At 36.8% G+C, this 18,068-nt stretch overlaps 1 protein-coding gene across 1 annotated transcript in view; it reads left to right on the top strand.

Annotated features, from left to right (window-relative positions):
- Positions 1-16,245, top strand: part of UQCC1 (ubiquinol-cytochrome c reductase complex assembly factor 1) — a 124,069-nt gene extending 107,824 nt beyond the window's left edge. The window contains exons 9-11 of the mRNA XM_072413700.1: positions 1,972-2,049; positions 5,052-5,165; positions 14,860-16,245. Coding sequence (XP_072269801.1) covers positions 1,972-2,049; positions 5,052-5,165; positions 14,860-14,994 — 327 coding nt within the window. The 3' untranslated portion in view covers positions 14,995-16,245. The remainder of the gene's footprint in view (positions 1-1,971; positions 2,050-5,051; positions 5,166-14,859) is intronic.
- The last annotated feature ends 1,823 nt before the right edge of the window (positions 16,246-18,068 follow it).

Here is an 18,068-nt window from a genome sequence, read left to right as displayed (position 1 = left end):
ACCCAATAAATTATTGCGTATAAAAATACATAGTAAAATGTGTGAACTCCAAAAGTAGATGATTTGTTTTGTGAAAGAAACAATGTATGAGAATCAAAATTATCAAATCATTATAATAGCAGGAAGAACACAGTATATGAGCAAGTACAATCATGGTCAAAAGTTTTGGCACCCTTGCATTTAAGTCAATAAATGCACCACTTCTCTCATAAAGTTGTTGCAATAACAAATGCTTTGGTGTTGTCATGTTTATTTCTTTAGTTGGCACTGGAAGAACACAAAAAAGCAGAGAGAAAAATATGAGACATTCTACACAAAATGTCAGAAATGGCCTGGACAAAATTATTGACACCTTATCAGAATTGTACTAAAAATTGTATTTCAAACATGTGATGCTCCTTTAATTTGTGTCACATCACCTTTAGCAATTAACAGGTGCTGGCAATGTGGAAATTCTCACTTGCAACCAGTTAAAATGGAGCAATGTTGACTCAATCTTCTTTTTGGTGGTCTGTGTAACACACTGAGCATGGAGAAAAGAAAGAAAAGCAAAGAGTTGTCTGAGGATTTTAGATCAAAATTTTAGAAAAGCATGGACAATCTCAAGGCCACAAGTCCATCTCCATAGAACTTAATGTTCCTGTCTTCACTGTGCGCAACATTGTAAAAAAGTTTACAGCCCATGGCACTGTAGATAATCTCTCTAGACATGGACAAAAGAGAAAGATTGATGATATGTTAAAATGAAGAATTGTTCAAATGGTGGATAAACAACCTCGATCAACTTCCAAACAAATTCAAGCTGACCTGCAGGCCCAGGGTCAGCTCACACTATCTGTCGCCATCTGAATGAAAAGGGACATAATGGCAGGAGATCCAGGAGGACCCCACTGCTGACACAGAAACATAAACAACCCAGCTGGAACTTTGGTCATGGGTCTTAAAGCAGAACCATGACCCAAAGCATACTTCAAAAAGCACCCAAAAATGGTTTAAGACAAAGCGCTGGAGAGTTCTGAAGTGGCCAGCAATGAGTTCAGATCTAAATCCCATAGAGCACTTTTGGAAAGATCTAAAAACAGCAGTTGGGAGAAGGAACCCTTCGAATCTGAGAGACCTGAAGCAGCTCTCCAGGAGTGGTCCACAATTCCAGTAGAGAGATGTAAGAGACATATTGATTGTTACATCAGTTATTTCTTCCAAAGGGTGTGCTACCAAGTATTAAATTGAGGGTGCCAGTAATTTTGTTCAGGCAATTTTTGATGTTTTGTGTGGACTGTCTGAGATCTTTTTTTTTTTTCTATGCTTTTATATGTTCTTCCAGACGCTATGGCAGAAGACGGAGGAGGACCTCCTCCAACAAAAGAAATCATGACAATACCAAAGCATTTGTAATTGAAAAAACAATTTTCTGAGAGAAGCGGTGCATTTTCTGAAATAAATGCAAGGATGCCAATATTTTTGTTCATTATTGTATGTATGTATGTATAATGATTCATAACGCATAGAAACGAAAAAAAAGTCTTAAAATGCATAATCAATTTCATGGGAGAAACATTAAATGTGAATACAAAACATCAGATCATGGTAATGCACAGAAGAAGGTACACTACTGTGTAAATTATGCAATGTCAGAGTGTTGATAAAGTTATAACTGTGTTACTATTCATAGATTTATAAAGCATATATGATCATTAATATGTTATAATTTACTAGATAACTCCATTTGGCTTCTTAAAGTTTCCTGAGAGTATATTTAAAACTTAATTTTAACAAACCATCTTGTATTTTGTGGTCAAACATTGATTAAAGAATAACATCACAAATATTAGTTTTGTGCATTTGTACTTATTTTTAAACATAAATAAAAAACATTGACATGGTTTAATACAAGAGCTGGTAAATTTTGACTGGAAATCGTCTTTTTAAACCCAAAGTAAATTTCCTTTTTTGTGTTTTTTTATTTTTCAGATAGATTCTGTGGCAATGAAAAAAACAATGAAATCTTTAACTGAAATATTCTATGCTTCGATATTTGGATATGATGAGGTAAGAAATCATCAACAGTAGTAAAAGCATGTTTTGTTTGTTGTTTTTTTTTTTTTTTGTTTATGCAGTAGAGAAATTAGTCGAGCTTATAATCTATTGTTCTGACCATATTCTGCTCTAAGTCCAATTTTGGGTGGAAGCAAATGACTTTCAGATTTTGTTTTGTGGGGGAGGAAACTGGAGAGCAGAGAGAAAACTCACGGAAAGAACATACAGACAAAAGTGTGACATATAAGAAACCTTAATTGCAAAATATAAGCTTTTTCTTCAAGTAAATATTGTCAGAATTATTATTTTAAAATTAAAAAGGTAAAGTTCTTTATTGGCTTTATGTTAGAGAAATATTAAAAATGTGTGTGGATCCTGTTCCTCAAGCACTGGATATGGATAGCTCTGGTCTATGTTGTGAATAATGTAGTTTCATGTTTCTCATTTCTCATATGCTCAGAAATTTTGGGCAAAGTAATCCTGTTTGTATTCAAGCGAGGAATGTTACTGAGGCAGTAATAGGCTGGTTATAAACTGTATGTGGACAGCTCTTTTGCTGTCAAAGACATGGATGGTACGCAGACTACCACTAGGTCACACACCAGGGGTCAATAGCCAGGGATACAGGAGACAAACGGAAATGACACAGGGGCCACTGTGGGCACAGGGAACACTGGAGACACTGGAACAGCAGGAGGCAAAGGAGAAGCAGGGATAACCACAGGCAGACAGGAACACAGGAACAGCACAAGGAAGTTGGCTGGGAACCATCAGACTGGACAATGAGGGGTTAACACAGGAGCTGGACAGAGGAAACACTGGATTAGGCAGCAGGTGTACATGAACTAATTCACCGAAATAGGGAGCTAGTCACTGGTAACTTGATGCACTAACACAGAATGGAGTCTGTGATCAAGCTAAGTAGCCAGGGCTGGTAAAGGGGCTACTTTCTGATTGGTCAGCGGCATGAACAATAAAGAGCATGAATAGAGTCGATAAAGCCTGGAAACAGAGGCACGCCTAGCATCAAAACTGCCCACATGCGCAGAGAGATGCCTGTGTTTTAGTGAGGAATAGGTAAGGGTGACACTCAGTAAGCCTTACTTCAGCGACCATATAACACTCAAGTACAATCAGCAGCTAACATGCTACCAATTACATACTGTGATGGCCCCCTTCCCCACATCAACCTGATTTTCATGTCATAGTTCTCTCCAGAGGCCTTTTCTCGGGTGTTTTGCCCAGCCCTTGTGCCTTCCCCTCCATCCACTTCTCATCAGTGGCAGTTTGTCATCTGAACAGTTGACAGTAGGGCAGGGCAGGGCAGTCCCTCCATTGTTCTATCAATAAAAGCTGTCTGTGTCCAGAGGGACATGTACAATGATGTAATTGGCATTGCTTTGTCTGTGTAATAGCTACTTGCAGATATTATGCAGTCTAACTTAAACTTTTAAAGGTGATAGGGTATTTTTTTTTTTTAAATATAGCTTTAATAAAAATTTGCAAACATTTTATGTATCCGTTATGTGACATCAAAAAAATATTATCATAATTCTTAAATTCTATAGGTTCTGTGACTTCAGAAATGGCCTGGTGGGTTGGTTACAAAGTTTTATAGTTGTAAGTGAATCAGAAAAGAAAAGATTTAAAATGCGCAAATGGGCGGGAATGAAAATAGAGGTAAGCAGGTTGGCTTGCTAAAACTACGATATGCCACCAGGGAACGTGATTCAGCTGAGGTGGCAGCAGGCATAGTGGTAGCTGCATCTGTTATAATGTTCCTATGTAAAAATACATTACCCAATTACCGACCATTTGAATAGCTATAGCACGCCTATATTTAAAATCTGTACATGATTCAAATTCTGAGTTTAGATTTGGAATCGGTACATTCAATATCATTTAAATCACGTGTATTTCCCAGTAGCAAAATCCTTGTTGTGCAGTGTTATCAAACTGGTTTAGAAATGTTGATTTTGGAGACTTCATCACTGTCTACTATATCCTTAAATGCATATTTTATGGTTCTAGGTCACATGCTCATAGTTCAAAGGAAAGACTTTATAAGGCCTTGTTAAGGTTTCCAATTTAGCTCCTAGGATAGGTTTTTAATTTGTCATGCAATCTCTCAGGTTACATTTTTCAGCACCACACTTATTCCTCATTATCCTAGTGTATGTTATTGGGTGACAATAGCTGTATGCTAGTGCTTTTTATACTGATACACCATCCACCCTTCCAATTCCCCCATGTAGGGACGAGTGCACTCCTGTTTTGGTCTGCATGTTTTTCTTTAATCTAGACCGCGGATTAACACCTCTCCCCATCTTTTACTTATTGCCACACACCCTTTTCTCCCCCTCTATCCTTTTATCCTTTCTTTTTTTCTCAACCTTATTCTTTATCTTTCCTTTGTGTTCCTTCCTCTCTCTTTTCCTTAACTCCCCTTCCCGACACACCCATCCTTACCCTTCTTTCCCTTTTCCAGCTTTAGACATCATGGAGTATTTTAGACTCACATTGTTTATTGTAAAAGGCATACGTCATGGCAACAAGCACTCTGTCCTTTTTAGACGAGCTGTGCCGTATGCACATGCATGTAGACATTAATGAAACTGGGGGACAATTTTCTCAGACCCCTTTTCCCCATGTTTCTTTACACTTACCATAGTTTATCTATTGACTCACAACCCTGGGAGGGATGCATTCTTCTTTCAAAATGTCTTTATTGCCAATATGTAGATTCTATTACTGATACCAATTGTAAATATGTTTTTGGTGAAGGTTTGATATAGGACAGACTTTTCATATTTGCATATTTGCAGTTACTCTATATTAATTTGTACTCCTTTTTCAAGGAGGGTAACACTGTGTTATGAGATATATTTTATATTGAACGGCATTTAATGTAATCAGTGATTATTGCAGCAGTTTCTCCTCACATAACATGATTAGATAAATTTGTAGATCTTGTTTAGTACCAAGTAATCAATTTTTTTCTATTACTTTTAAAGGGAATTATTTCCGATGATCGTATTTTGGCTGCTGCTCTTTGGCGAAATCTTTTCAATATGGGTTGTGATGATCCTTGTCAGTTATCGTTAATCGTTGAGTATGTACGCAAACAGGTAAATATCTCTGCCTATAGAAGATATAAAGTTTTGTTATTTTGACACCTCATGTACCCTTAATATCAATTATTATCGGCTAGAGCCCCGGACCTCGTCTCCCGTAGGCTCAAGGCAGTGGGTGGGTTGTGTCTCTGAACACAACCGGCCCACTCTCCCATTGCAGGCTCAGACCTGCAATGGGAGAGTGGGCAGATTCTGACATTATGACGTCACTCTGCAGGAAGTTTCTTCCCCTTTGAGTGATACACCGCTCCCCGCACATGTGCGATCCCAAGTCTGTGCATTTAGTGATCCGTAGGTCTGAAAAGGTTGTAAACTGTTGTAAAGATCAGGGACAATGTGATAAATTACTAATATTGCACATTGCATCTCTACTGCATCTCTATTGCAAGAGTAGCGCCGTATAACAAAGAGGTGCCCTTGAAATTAAATCTACAAATAAATATATGTAATTTTGTGCAGCTGGGACCTCTTAATCATATGTTAAACATTTGAAACCATTTTAATAGGTACTTAATAGGTGCTTTTTGTTGATTTCCAGGGCTGAAAGCTTGGAGGATTTGTTTTTCTAACTGCAAACTTAATTGCTTCTCCCATTGTGTACCTCCCTAGGCAGTTATACATTCATCGAGTGGTTTGCTATATTCTTTGTTTAGTGGACACACAATAATTCATTAGCTGCTTAATGCAAGTCTATTTTTTTTGTATAATAATGTTCTTAAAGAGGAAATGAGGGCTGGGGATCTGGCAGAAACACTTGTGCAAGTTTTAGAAATCTATGGGACTGCAATGCGCAAGCATGAATACCTGCGACCTTCACCTAAAGCAGAGGGACCCACTTTTGGGTTCAGTTTTGCAGTTACTTTGCCTGACTTGAAGACTTCCATTGTAAACAGGAGCCTTAAAGTAGAACTGCAAAGCATGAACTAATGTGGCTGTCTGCATGTACTATACTTTACCTAGGGACAAGGTTTTAAATACTAACACACATTGATAACATTATTCACTATTCATTATTATCATGAGATAATGCATGGTAAGCCTGTTGATGGGCTGCATTCCGATTCATTTGGAATGGCGGCCCAACATACAATGCTCCACAGTTCATCAGTTAATTTTAACCACATGAGGCTAGAGAAGTCAAGGGTGGCTCTTCTAAAGATTATTAAAACAATGCAGATGAATAATCTAGGCACAGATGCAATTTTCTTTTCACTTGCTTTTCCAAAATTTTCTGTACCTTTCACCTATGTTCTGTATTCTTATCTGTCTTAGAATACAAAATCCACTGAAAATCCATCCCCAAAACGCCATAAAATAACTGACGTGTGGTAGCTAACATCGTTGTCCTTCAGGCTTCAAACCATATAAGAGGATATACTGTCCTAAATAATAATGTTGCTGCAGGAACCATTATCCAAAGGTCCAAATACACTTTTACAGAAATAAGTCAATCTCTTTGGCCCTCCAATAGAATTTATTCCCAAGGCCTGTAACATGATACCTGTTTTAATCCTTTAATAAAAGGTATTTTTTGTAATTGACCTTGGGTTTTGTTGAATTTTAGGTGATTCTGTGGTGTACACATCCTAAGAGTGCATTTGTTGTCTTCCTGGTTTTTAATTCACACCAGGCCAGGAAATGTAAAAAAAAAAGTTTTATCCTTAACTATGGTGTTCATTGATTTATGTGAAGAATGAAGGTAGGGGGAGTTGTTCAAAAGCAGAGTTGTAGTTCTGGCTCTGAAACTCTGCCAAATATGTTGGCAGACCGTCCAGGATCCACAAATGTCCTTTTTATTGGTAATCTGGTATTCTGGAAGGATTGTGAAAGGATTCAATTGTTTGACAGGGTAATACTACAATTTTTAACTTGAAAAAGGAGGCACAATATGCCTTATAACCTTTTTCGTGGCAATAGTAAGGCCATAATGCTGGTTTTTAAATGAACGTCATCCTGAAAAAGACAATGTACAAGCATACTCACAGGGACTAGATACTTGTTGTATTAATAGGTTTGTAATAACACTCGTATGGTGGTGGGCCAGATTAGGGGTTATCAATCCCACTACTTAGTGTAGCCTTGAGTCATCACAGTCATGAGTGCTGGTATCATACAAACTTTTCTCAACTCAGAATGTAGAATTTTACACTTTCTTTCTATAATTTTTTTTACAGCTGTTGTCAGCCTAAATCTGTCATGATTGCACACATTTTAGAAAATTTTGCCCTTCGAGAGTCTTTGAAAATCTAATAACATGTTAACTTATAAACTTCAAAAATGTTTTTGCAAAGCAATTTAAAGGTTAAAGAATTATAATTTAGAAAAAGTGTGGAGTGGGTGCTTTGTGAAAAAACATACCTGAAGTCTCCTTTCAAATTTTTCTTTATTCAAAACTTTTTTTTAAATAGGGAATTTTAATCTTAATTATGTTGCTGTCTGTGTCTTCATTAGTTATATTTCTCATCCATTTCACCCTACCTATCTTGGGACATCCAGGGCTTGTTTTAGGTATTTGTTTTTTGTTTTGTTTTTTTTTATGTAAATATTCCTGGGGAAATTCCATAGAGGAGATGTATAGAAATAGCCTCCGACACATGAAAATGGGAAGTTCAGGTCAATGCTGGGAATTCTCCCCAGTTGGAGCAATGTCAGCAATACAAACTTGACAGAGGAAAAACCCCTTCTTTATTTTGTGTTGTGTGTGATGTTCCTCTTTATATCCTTCATTATTTTAAGGATGTAGCATGGACATAGGAAATTATTTTGTGCTCCCCTCACAGAATACATGCAAAGTAAATTCCTAAGAATTTCTAGCACAGTGTCTTTTCTGGTCAAGCTTGTGTAGCAGGACTCAGTAAACGAAATAATCACCACTGTGATGTGCTTAATAATCCTTCAATTCCAAAGAATGTTTTAGTGTTTAGTCTCATGTAGATTTTGTAGGTTCTTCTGAGGTTTGGTTTTAATGATGTCTTTTTCTGCATGGACTGAGCTGTTCTGGTCTGCAGAAACACCTGTGTGTTACGTAATCCTTTCCCAATGACTCCATGTTCCTTACAAGGGTTCTATGAGATATTTACCAAAGATATAAATGCTTTCAAGGTTTCTAGCTATAGTTAACTATCCTCTTCAAAAGTCTTCACAGGTCAAAGTTGGCCCTCAAGTTCTCTGCTAACATCAAGATGAAAATGTTTTGCACTGGTCCTACAAAACGATCTCTAAAATTAATTTTGCTGTGTACTGTAAAATAAAATATTGATTTTTCCTTTCCAAAGGTTTGTTAACACAAGGTATTCATTACGGATTATGTGAGATTGGGCTGGAACAACCGTGTTAACAAGTATGGGACAGGCAGGATCTTGAGTGCAGATTGAATTTTTTTTTCAACCCTCTCTCTAACATGTCATTGTTTATTCAGCTGGTCTGTGTTCCTGCCACTCTGTGAGTTGGTGCTCTCGCTGGTTGACTGCAGGCCAAGCATGGTGAAAACAGACCTTAGGGACACTTCTTGTATGTTGAAAAGTGTTATTTCAGCAGACGTTTTGCAGAAACACAGAGAAATTCACTCACACCTTTCAGTCATGGCCTATATTTTTTGTACACACAGACAATTCTACTGCATTCATATACTTGACAGCAGCAGTCTAAACTCAGAAAGCTAGATATCTTTTAAAATTCTTTTCAAGGTATGTCACCTTTTGCAAGGCTTATGAAAACAGATACACGTCCATACCTCTTTCTTTTGTTGTAATTGCAGCTGAGACTCAAGAACAAAGTCTCTTACTGATGGTCATCCACAATGTAATTGTCTGGACCGGTTATCATAAACAAATGTGCTTTTTTCATCTTTTGTTGCATTTCAGTGATGCTGATCTTGTGTAGCCTTTTTGCAGCTATCCTAACAGGACAGATTTCCTGATAACAATGGACCATGTCAATGTGTTTCATGTTGAAAGATCCAGTTGTAGTCTCTTTCAAAAGCAGAGTAATGACAACACATAAGCATAATTAGGAGACTTAGGTAACTAAATTACCCTGGTGAAGTTTATATGGAATTATATATGATTGAGTTATATATACCAATACCAACGAACCTATAATTACTAAGTAATTAGTGGAGCCATGCAGGTAAAGGAGTATGCATAGGGTGGTCATGACCAGGTGCGAGGGATGCGGACAGCAGATGGGTAAGGAGAGCTGTAGGTTAGGTAATTGGGTCAGGCAAGGGGATTGGATAGAGAGGTCACATGGGTATTGGGAGGGGTAAAAGGAAGCGGGGTTGAGGAGGAGTGGGACAAGCAGCTGTGAGATTGGTGATTTTCTCTCCTTCCTACCCTCAAAGGTAGGGTGGTGTTTCCAGTTTGATAGGTATAGGAGGCGTCTGAGGTCCTCAGAGGCCGAGCCCTATGGGCAGGTAAGAGGTGGTAGGACCAACCTAGATGTGGTGTTTGAACAAATATTTGGCAGGAGGCTGTGATTTAAGTAGTTGATAGGTTGTGAAAAAGGCTTTGTTACCCAAGGCAGTGTAGTGTGGCTGCCCCAGGTGTTGGAATAGTGTGGTTACAGGTAAAGTGTGGAGGAGGGGTGATTAAGGTTATGTAAGTATTATAATAATGTTGGTGATGGAGTAAAGTTATAATAAAGTTTTAACAAACAATGTTATGTGTTACAATGAGATTTGCTTATTTGTTTTTTAAATCTTTTTTTACATCCCAATGCTGCTGATGTCTTTTAGAATCATTGCAGCTTGTTCCTGCCCAAGAGTGCATCATAGGGCTTATGGCCTGCATCAGTTTTTTTTACAATTTATTTTTCATAGGACATTTTTTTAGTGCTGGCAATAGTGGTATATGTTGTGGCAAGGTGCTTTAGCACGGAAGCCTAAAGTTTTGGCAGAGTATGTGACAGGTTGAGTTACATGCAAGAGATTTCGGAAGACAGGCAGAAAAACAAAATGCCAAAAGACCTTTGTACCTATATCAGCAGCTGTTCTTTTTAAGAAAAAAAAACGGGATTAAAATGAAAAAAGGATTTCAAAGTGATACTATCATTGTTAAGCTTATATAAGAATTGTTTGGAAATTTGGTGGGAAGGGGGCTCAAGTTAAATAACAATTGAGATAATTAGTCAAGGAGAAATGGAGAACCAAGATGAGCGCTCCATAGTGACCATCTTCTCTGCAACTACAAATACATTGCATAGTTGGCAGTAAGGAAAGTAAAGAAAAAACATTTTAGACAACAATGTTCACTTACCTCTCCAAGAAGAATGTTAACATAAGAGCTCAAAAACTCCAGGTAAGTATTCTACAATGTATAGTACAGGAAATGTCTATGTAAACATCCAACTCAGGATTCCCCTAACTAAATGGGTGGGACCCATGATGTCCTCAGAACCGTACCATCAGGTCATAGCACATCTAAATTTGTGTGTGTAAATTTGTAAAGAGTGTGCTTTAATTTTTTGGTGTCTGCCACTGTACTCTCCTGTACAGATACTGATGACACTGAAAACATTTTTACTTGATGCTTAAAGTTGTAGCCAGTTTCCAGGATTGTATGGATCAGCAGTAAAGTAGTAATAGGGTTCATTACCAATGCTATTTGGGGGGAACAAAGTAATTTACAGTATTTTTGGTCAAGCTGTCCCTAATATTAGGTTAAAGTAAAGTACGGTGCTGCTTTTTGTAATTCCTCTGCTAAAAAGATTCTGCTGAAAGACACCGAGAATGTTCCTTAAAACCAGGTTGGGTTCAAAATGCTATGTATAGCATGCCTCATTCCCCATCTGTCAAACCTATTGTTTAAATAGAATTTTGATTTTCTGCGTCACTTACAAAGCATATGAAAAAGATCTTTCCCCACTGTACTTCTATTCATGTCCTATACAAAACTTTAAAACAAAATGTTTTGCATGTGCTTTAAAGTGACAGGTAGCACTGGTTAAACTTCATGAGGGAACCAAGTCTTGCACACAACAATTGGTTATTCAGTTGAAGGATTCATTACATTACGCACACATGGTAATATGCACAAATAATTCTCAAGCCCTGACTGTACAATTTTTTAAAAAGATTATATAAAGGACATTTCCAAGCTAGAATATATCATATTAAGAAGATCCATTTTCCATATCCCTGAGATTTACTTTGGAATAACCGGGTAATTAGAACAGTTAGATGGACCAGGCAGGTTTAATTAGGAACTGTAATGATGGTTGCCTCACTAACTTAAATTGCTGAAAGAATTTGCATATTGCAGCATTTGTGGAAATGTGTTGACTTGGCAGCTTAACCCCAGACGTAGAGCTGTTTAAGACCTTTAATACTAACAATACTCAAGCCTTGACTACAAATTAGAAAGATTTACTGAAAATGTGAGTTTACATGTCTCACCTCTCCATGCTGCAATCCCTCTGGAAACGCTTAGATCTCCTGAAAGGCAAATATGATTTGGAGGAGCCGTGCGTAGGTAAATCCTCGGTGATGTGATATTTGGCAGGTGTATGTACACAGTGGATGGAAAATAAGTTACCCAAAGTCATGGAGATGTGATATTCTACATTCATTTTAATTTGAGAACTTACAGGAAAATCCTGCTTTATATCTATATATATATATATATATATATATCACTGCTTCAAAGTCCCAACTACAAGTGATACGCTGCTTCACCTAGTTTTTTCTAACATTGCAGAGCTTATAGCAAATTAGCATATAATGGGGAATCTGGGTAGTAGTGACCATAATATGATTTCATTTGATGTAAGTTGTAAACAGGAAGCAAAACCTGGAATGATAAAAACATTTTTAAATTTTCCATTATTAAGGGCGTCTCTCTATAGCTTGGACTGGGAGAGAAAATTGTCCTCAAAGAACACAGAACATAACTGGGAATTTTCAAGTCTGTTCTAAATAAATTCACTGTAATGTAATGAGTAATGAGTTTAAGGCTTCAATTAAACAGATGTGGCTCCCAGCTAATTGTAAAAAAGGCCATAAAGAATAAGGAAAGGGCATTCTAAAAATATAAAAATTAAGGATCACCTTCAACATTTGAAAACTATAAAGAATATAAAAAAAATGTAAAAAGGTGAAAAAATGTGCAAAACTTCAAAATGAAAGACAGATTAAAAAAAAAAAAAAAAAGTGAAGTGAACCCCACAAAACATTTTTTTTGTATATTATTAGCAAACAGATCAGATCTGAGCATGTAGGCCCCTTAAAGGATGTCTTTGGGTTGGTAACTAGGAATAAAGAAAACGCGAATTTACTAAACCCTTTTTTTTTTTTTTTTTGTGAACACAAAGGGATTTAAATGGCAGAGCTCAAATTGCTAATTTCAATGTCACTGCCTTAAACCATGGCTCAAAATTGATTTGATTGAGAAACAGTTGGTCAAAGTTAAGGTTGACAAAGCACCAGGACCTGATAGAATACATTCACGTGTCCTCAAAGAGCTGAGCTCAGTTATTTTAAAGCCATTGTTTATTAATTTTAGAGACTGTTTTATCCCTGGCATGGTGCCAATGGATTGGTGTAACACCAAGATTTGGTTCCTATCTTCAAAAAGGGAGCAAAGTCTTTACCAAGTAACTACAGACCAGTAAGTTTAACTTCCATAGTTGGAAATTTCCTAGAGAGTTTGATAAAGAACCACATAGAGGAGTTTCTGCTAAAAAAATATATTTTAAGTCATGGATTCAAGACTTACTGAAGTTGTCAAACAAATTTACTCTCTTTTTATAAGGAAGTACATAAACAGGTAGACAGTTTAGTAGAAGATATAGTATACTTGGATTTTGCCAAATAAGGATGTAAAAGATAAAGATTTCTTTGTATTGGACTCAATACAACATTTTTGTATTGAATCCAATACAAAATTATTTGAATTTCCCGCCGTCACCAACGTCACTGGGAAACCCTGGAGAACATCTCTGCAGTCGCCGGCTGAGGGTCGAAGAAAGAAGACGTGTCCCGACAACCTGCAAGGACCAGCGGTGCGCCTAGAGACGCCAACGGAACAAGGTAAGTAGGGTTTTTTTAATGTTTTTAGCGACCCCGAGTGTGATACGGAATTACCACGTAAAAATCCACTGCTAAATACTCAGCTTTGTCTAAAGTTATTAGTGGTGTACACCAGGGTTCAGTGTTGGGAAATTTACTGTTTAATATCTTTATAAATGATATACAGTTTGAGAATAAAAGGACTATTTCTGTGTTTGCAGATGACATTAAACTATAACTTAACTGTAACCTGGATGTACTGTTTGATTGAGCAGCCAAGTGTCAAATTATATTTATTATTGCTAAATGTAAAGTTATGCACTTAGGGGCTAACAATGTGCATGCTTCATACTGCCTAGGGGGAATACATTTGAGGAAGTCAGCAATGGAAAAGGATCTGGGGGTTCTGGTGAATCATAGACTTAATAACAGTATGCAATAACAAGCTGAATTGTCTAAAGCTAGTAAAGTACTTTCTTATATTAAAAAAGGAATAGACTGCAGAGATTGAGACATTATACTGCCCCTGTACAAAACATTGGTCAGACCTCATCTGGAGTATGCAGTCCAGTCTTAGGCACCAGTTCACAAAATAGATTTTGGAATTGTAGAGATTGCAGAGAGGGGCAACTAAACTAATAAAAGGAATGGAGGAGCTCCGCTATGAGGAGAGATTAGGTGAACTGAATCTATTCTCCCTTGAGAAGAGATGTATAAGGGGGGATATGATCACCATGTATAAATATATAAAGGTCCATATAGAAAACTCTCTTCCCAACTATTTACTTTAAGATCATTACAAAGAACAAGAGGGTTTTCTTTGCATCTGGAGGAAAATAAGTTTAAGCTCTGGATAAGGAAGGGATTCTTCACTGTAAGGTCTGTGAAAATGTGGAAAAGGCTCCCTCAGGAAGGAGTTTCAGCAAACGCTATAGATTGCTTTAAGAAAAAGCTAGATGTTTTTTTAAAAGCACAGAATATAACTGGGTAGTAAAAATATCAAAGACTGTTGATCTAGGGAACAGCCGATTGCCTCATGAAATTGGGAAGCAATTATTTTTTCTCCTGTTCGAACAAAATGAACCAGGGTTTTTTTTTACTGCCCTCTGGATCTAATATGTCTGGCATAAATGTACTTCTCTAGTGGTTGAACTTAATGTAGTTATGTCTTTTTTCAACCTATATAACTATCTTTTCTAAAAAAAGAAAGAATCCCAATTGATACAAGCCACTAGGACAGATCATGTTTTTGTGATGGATATGTATATCACCAGTATTTTTTTTTTCAGTGTATTGTTTGTATTTTTAAAATATTACAACAGTTAAAAATCCACAAAAACAACACTATTATCTTTTCATGTATATTTCTTTTTTAAAAATAGGGCAAAATATTTTTCAAATTTAATGCCAAACTCCAAACACTGTTACGGTCCCTGTTGTAGAGATGTTCTTGTATGTTCTGTTCTGCCTGATACCTGTCAAATAGACAATAAATGGAAAGGGTGTTCTTTCATTTGCTATTCTGTGAATCGAAATCTTCCAATTAATTACACCAGCAACAATAAATTAAAAGTATTTCTAACTTTTCCCTATACTAAATCTTCTAAAACTTAAAAAAGGCTGTTGATGAGCTTAACCGTTGTATTAATATTAAATAATTTATTATTGTTTCTGCTGTTTTAGATGCAATACCTGGATTCGCTAAATGGTGAAGATCTCCTGTTAACTGGTGAAGTATCTTGGCGCCCTCTAGTGGAAAATGATCCTCAAAGCATCTTGAAGCCTTCTCCTCCAACATATAATGATGAGGGACTTTAAAATACTGTGATCTTATATACCACAATATGATGGAAAATTAATGATACTGTTTGTTCAGGTGCCCCTCAATGGAGTATTTTATTGTATATGTTAGATAAAAAAGTAGAAGAAACCAGTTTTTCTTACATTCTGAGTGGTTTAGTTTACATATTAAGTTTCAGGGAATAGACTACTACTATTGAGTCTGCTGGTAGCAGACTAGCCAATATTAAAATGTTCTATGCAATATCTTATTTGGTAACACATTATGCTTTTGTTCTAGTTTTGCTTAAAAATTCAAAGGTTAGTTAGGAAAACTGGGTAAAAAATAAAGAAATTTGTTTTCAATGGATACATTCTCTACTATTTCTAATGTTTCTCTAGGAAGATATATTTTTTGGACAATCTCTTTCCACCTCGGGATCAAACCTATAAACATTGATAAGCAACAATGCAAGTTACACTTGGGGAGATTTGACTGACCCAGTTTCAGGCAGTATTATTGTAAATTTTCATTATTAGTACATTTGTAATAATTTTCCACTTCAAACAGGAGAACATGGTATATTTTACTGGGATGTACATATTAAACTGGTATAGCATGACAACTCACTAATAAAGGGGATGTTTATAAAACAAGCTGCAATCTCTTAGGCAGTTTGTGTTAATTATTTACACATACTTTTCATTGTGCACCTAATTTGCCCGTAACTGGCTGTAAATCTGCCTCATTGCAAAACCTTAGAAGTGTACTTGTTGCCCACATTTCCTGGATGCTGCTGTTTTTAAAAGTAATCTGTGCCAAAGTGATGTCATCAATTCCTTGTTTAAAATTAGCTTTGTAAAATATAGGTCCAACCTCAACAACCATCTTGCCTGGGCCATAGATGCACTTCTGAAGTATTTGGGTTTTTCATTTTTCTATTCCATTATACTGTGATAATTTCAAACAGTAATTTGATTACACTATGTAAAAAATGACACTTAGCACATCCAAAACTATTGATGTTAAAGTAACCAGACCTGTGCAGAAATTGTGATATGAAACATTTATGTTAGGTTTCTGTAGCTTGTTAGTCGTCTGTGCTCGCTCTTAATTTAGGTGCAAGGAGAAAAAAAGCAAGTTCCTTTTTTTGTACAGTCGTTGGGCAGGAATTTAGTTTTATATATTTCTCTGCTATATCACTTTCATTTTAGTTCTGCTGTGTTGTGAATCTATCCAAAAACCTTTGTATATTCATCTACAAATGTTATTAAAAAAATTTACATAAACTAGTTGAGTAAATTATTGAATTACCCAATGGAGGTTAATACCATCTTTATATGATTCTCTATTATACTGTACAGGTGTGCAGGGATTGGTCTTGGATGGGAGATATATTTCTCCAGGATAGCCACTCTGTTTTAGCAAATTTCAGGGCCCTGGACTCTGGAATGGGAAGGAATCTACTGGGTGGGCCTTCCCATTCCATCCCAGATACACCCCCAGGTCTTGCCACAGCAGACTGCAGGTCTACTATAGGAGCACAGGTGTGCTAACAAAGGAGGAAGTGCAAATAGGAGCAACTGTTTCCAGCCGATGTAAGCCGCCTTTTTGTTTTCATGTTTTCCCTCCTTTAGGGAACTAATTTCCTATGTACCACATGTCTACTTTTTAGGCTTTTTATTCTCGCACCTGGGCATCACTTTTGGTATTTCATGGAGGTTTAATCATCTAGCAACACTTTTATAGTAATTTTGGCTTGTATAAACCCATGAAAAAGACAAATGGGCAAAACGCCGCCGGTTACAAGATGTTCCACACCCATGAGAATGTAATGGGCATTGGACCTAATATATGAATCGTACATTATGTACTGGTAACTACCTTAAACAAAAGTGTTACTTTTAGCCTACAAACCCCTTCTTTCTTCTTATTTGTTTAACCTTACGTTGCCCTTGAATGCCATGGTAGAAACAGACTCCCAAACACAAATTACATATTGCCTTGCATTTTGTAAATTAACAGGAATTTTGTTCTTGCTGAGCCCAGCCCTTTGATACCAAGCAGAGCCCCTTACCCTAAGTGTGGCACGGCTGGTGAAAATAACAACTGATAGTTTACCTGGAGAAACATTTTAACATAAAAAAATTACCAGTGCTTAAGTCTTACCCTCTTTAAAAGGTCTTAAAGTTAGAATAATACAACTTCAGATGAGCAACACATGACATATTACACTGTGCCATTTATTTATCAAAGACCACATGAAAAGGCAGAAGCACTGTGAAAAATTGTGTACACCCCTACAACTTCTATAGGAATTAAGAAGTAGTTAGCAGACACATGCTGTATTTTATTAATTCATCATCAGCAAGTATTGCCACCTCTATAAAAGTGGAAGTTTGTCTGTTTGCTGGTCTGGAACATTCAGGTGTGTGTTAACACAATGCAGAGGAAAAAAGACATCAGTAATCTTTAGAGAAGCAATTGTTGCTGCCCATCAATCTGAAAAAGGTTATAAGGCTATTTTACAAACAATTTAAAGTCCATAATTCTTCAGTGAAAAAGTATTTATTCACAAGTGGAAAAACATTTAGGACAGTTGCCAACCTTGCCAGGAGTGGATGTCTCAGCGAAAACACCCCAAGATCGATAAAAGTCAATGCTCAGAGAAATAGCAATTAATAGCAAAGGGCAACATCTCAGAGTCTTCAGGCCTCAGCATATTAGATTTTAAAGTTCATGTTAAAGAAAGTGTAATAGCTGGCCAAAAAAATCACAGGTTTTCATCCAGGATGACAGGTACGTTTGCCCCACATACAGGTTATGCGCAGAGTATTTTTCTGTTTACTCAATTTTACTTTTGACCTGAAGGTGAGGTTGAAGTACCAGGCTGAATGACAGTGAGCAAGTGGGAGAGCTAAAGAGGCCTGGGTCTGATCAGGTATAACTTTCTCAGCTGAAATGCATCCTGGAAATTAGTCTGGGGATATAAACTCCCAGCCTCCTTATTCCTGTGGCTCTCTGTATTGGCTGGTGAGCTGGGAAGAGGTCCAAGGTGAACTGTGAGTACAGACACAGTACTAGGTTGGGCTCGATTGTTAGTTAGGGAACT

Source organism: Pyxicephalus adspersus, chromosome 6 (genome assembly GCF_032062135.1).
Source record: "Pyxicephalus adspersus chromosome 6, UCB_Pads_2.0, whole genome shotgun sequence".
Taxonomy (NCBI): domain Eukaryota; kingdom Metazoa; phylum Chordata; class Amphibia; order Anura; family Pyxicephalidae; genus Pyxicephalus; species Pyxicephalus adspersus.
This window is presented reverse-complemented; position numbering and strand designations above follow the sequence as displayed.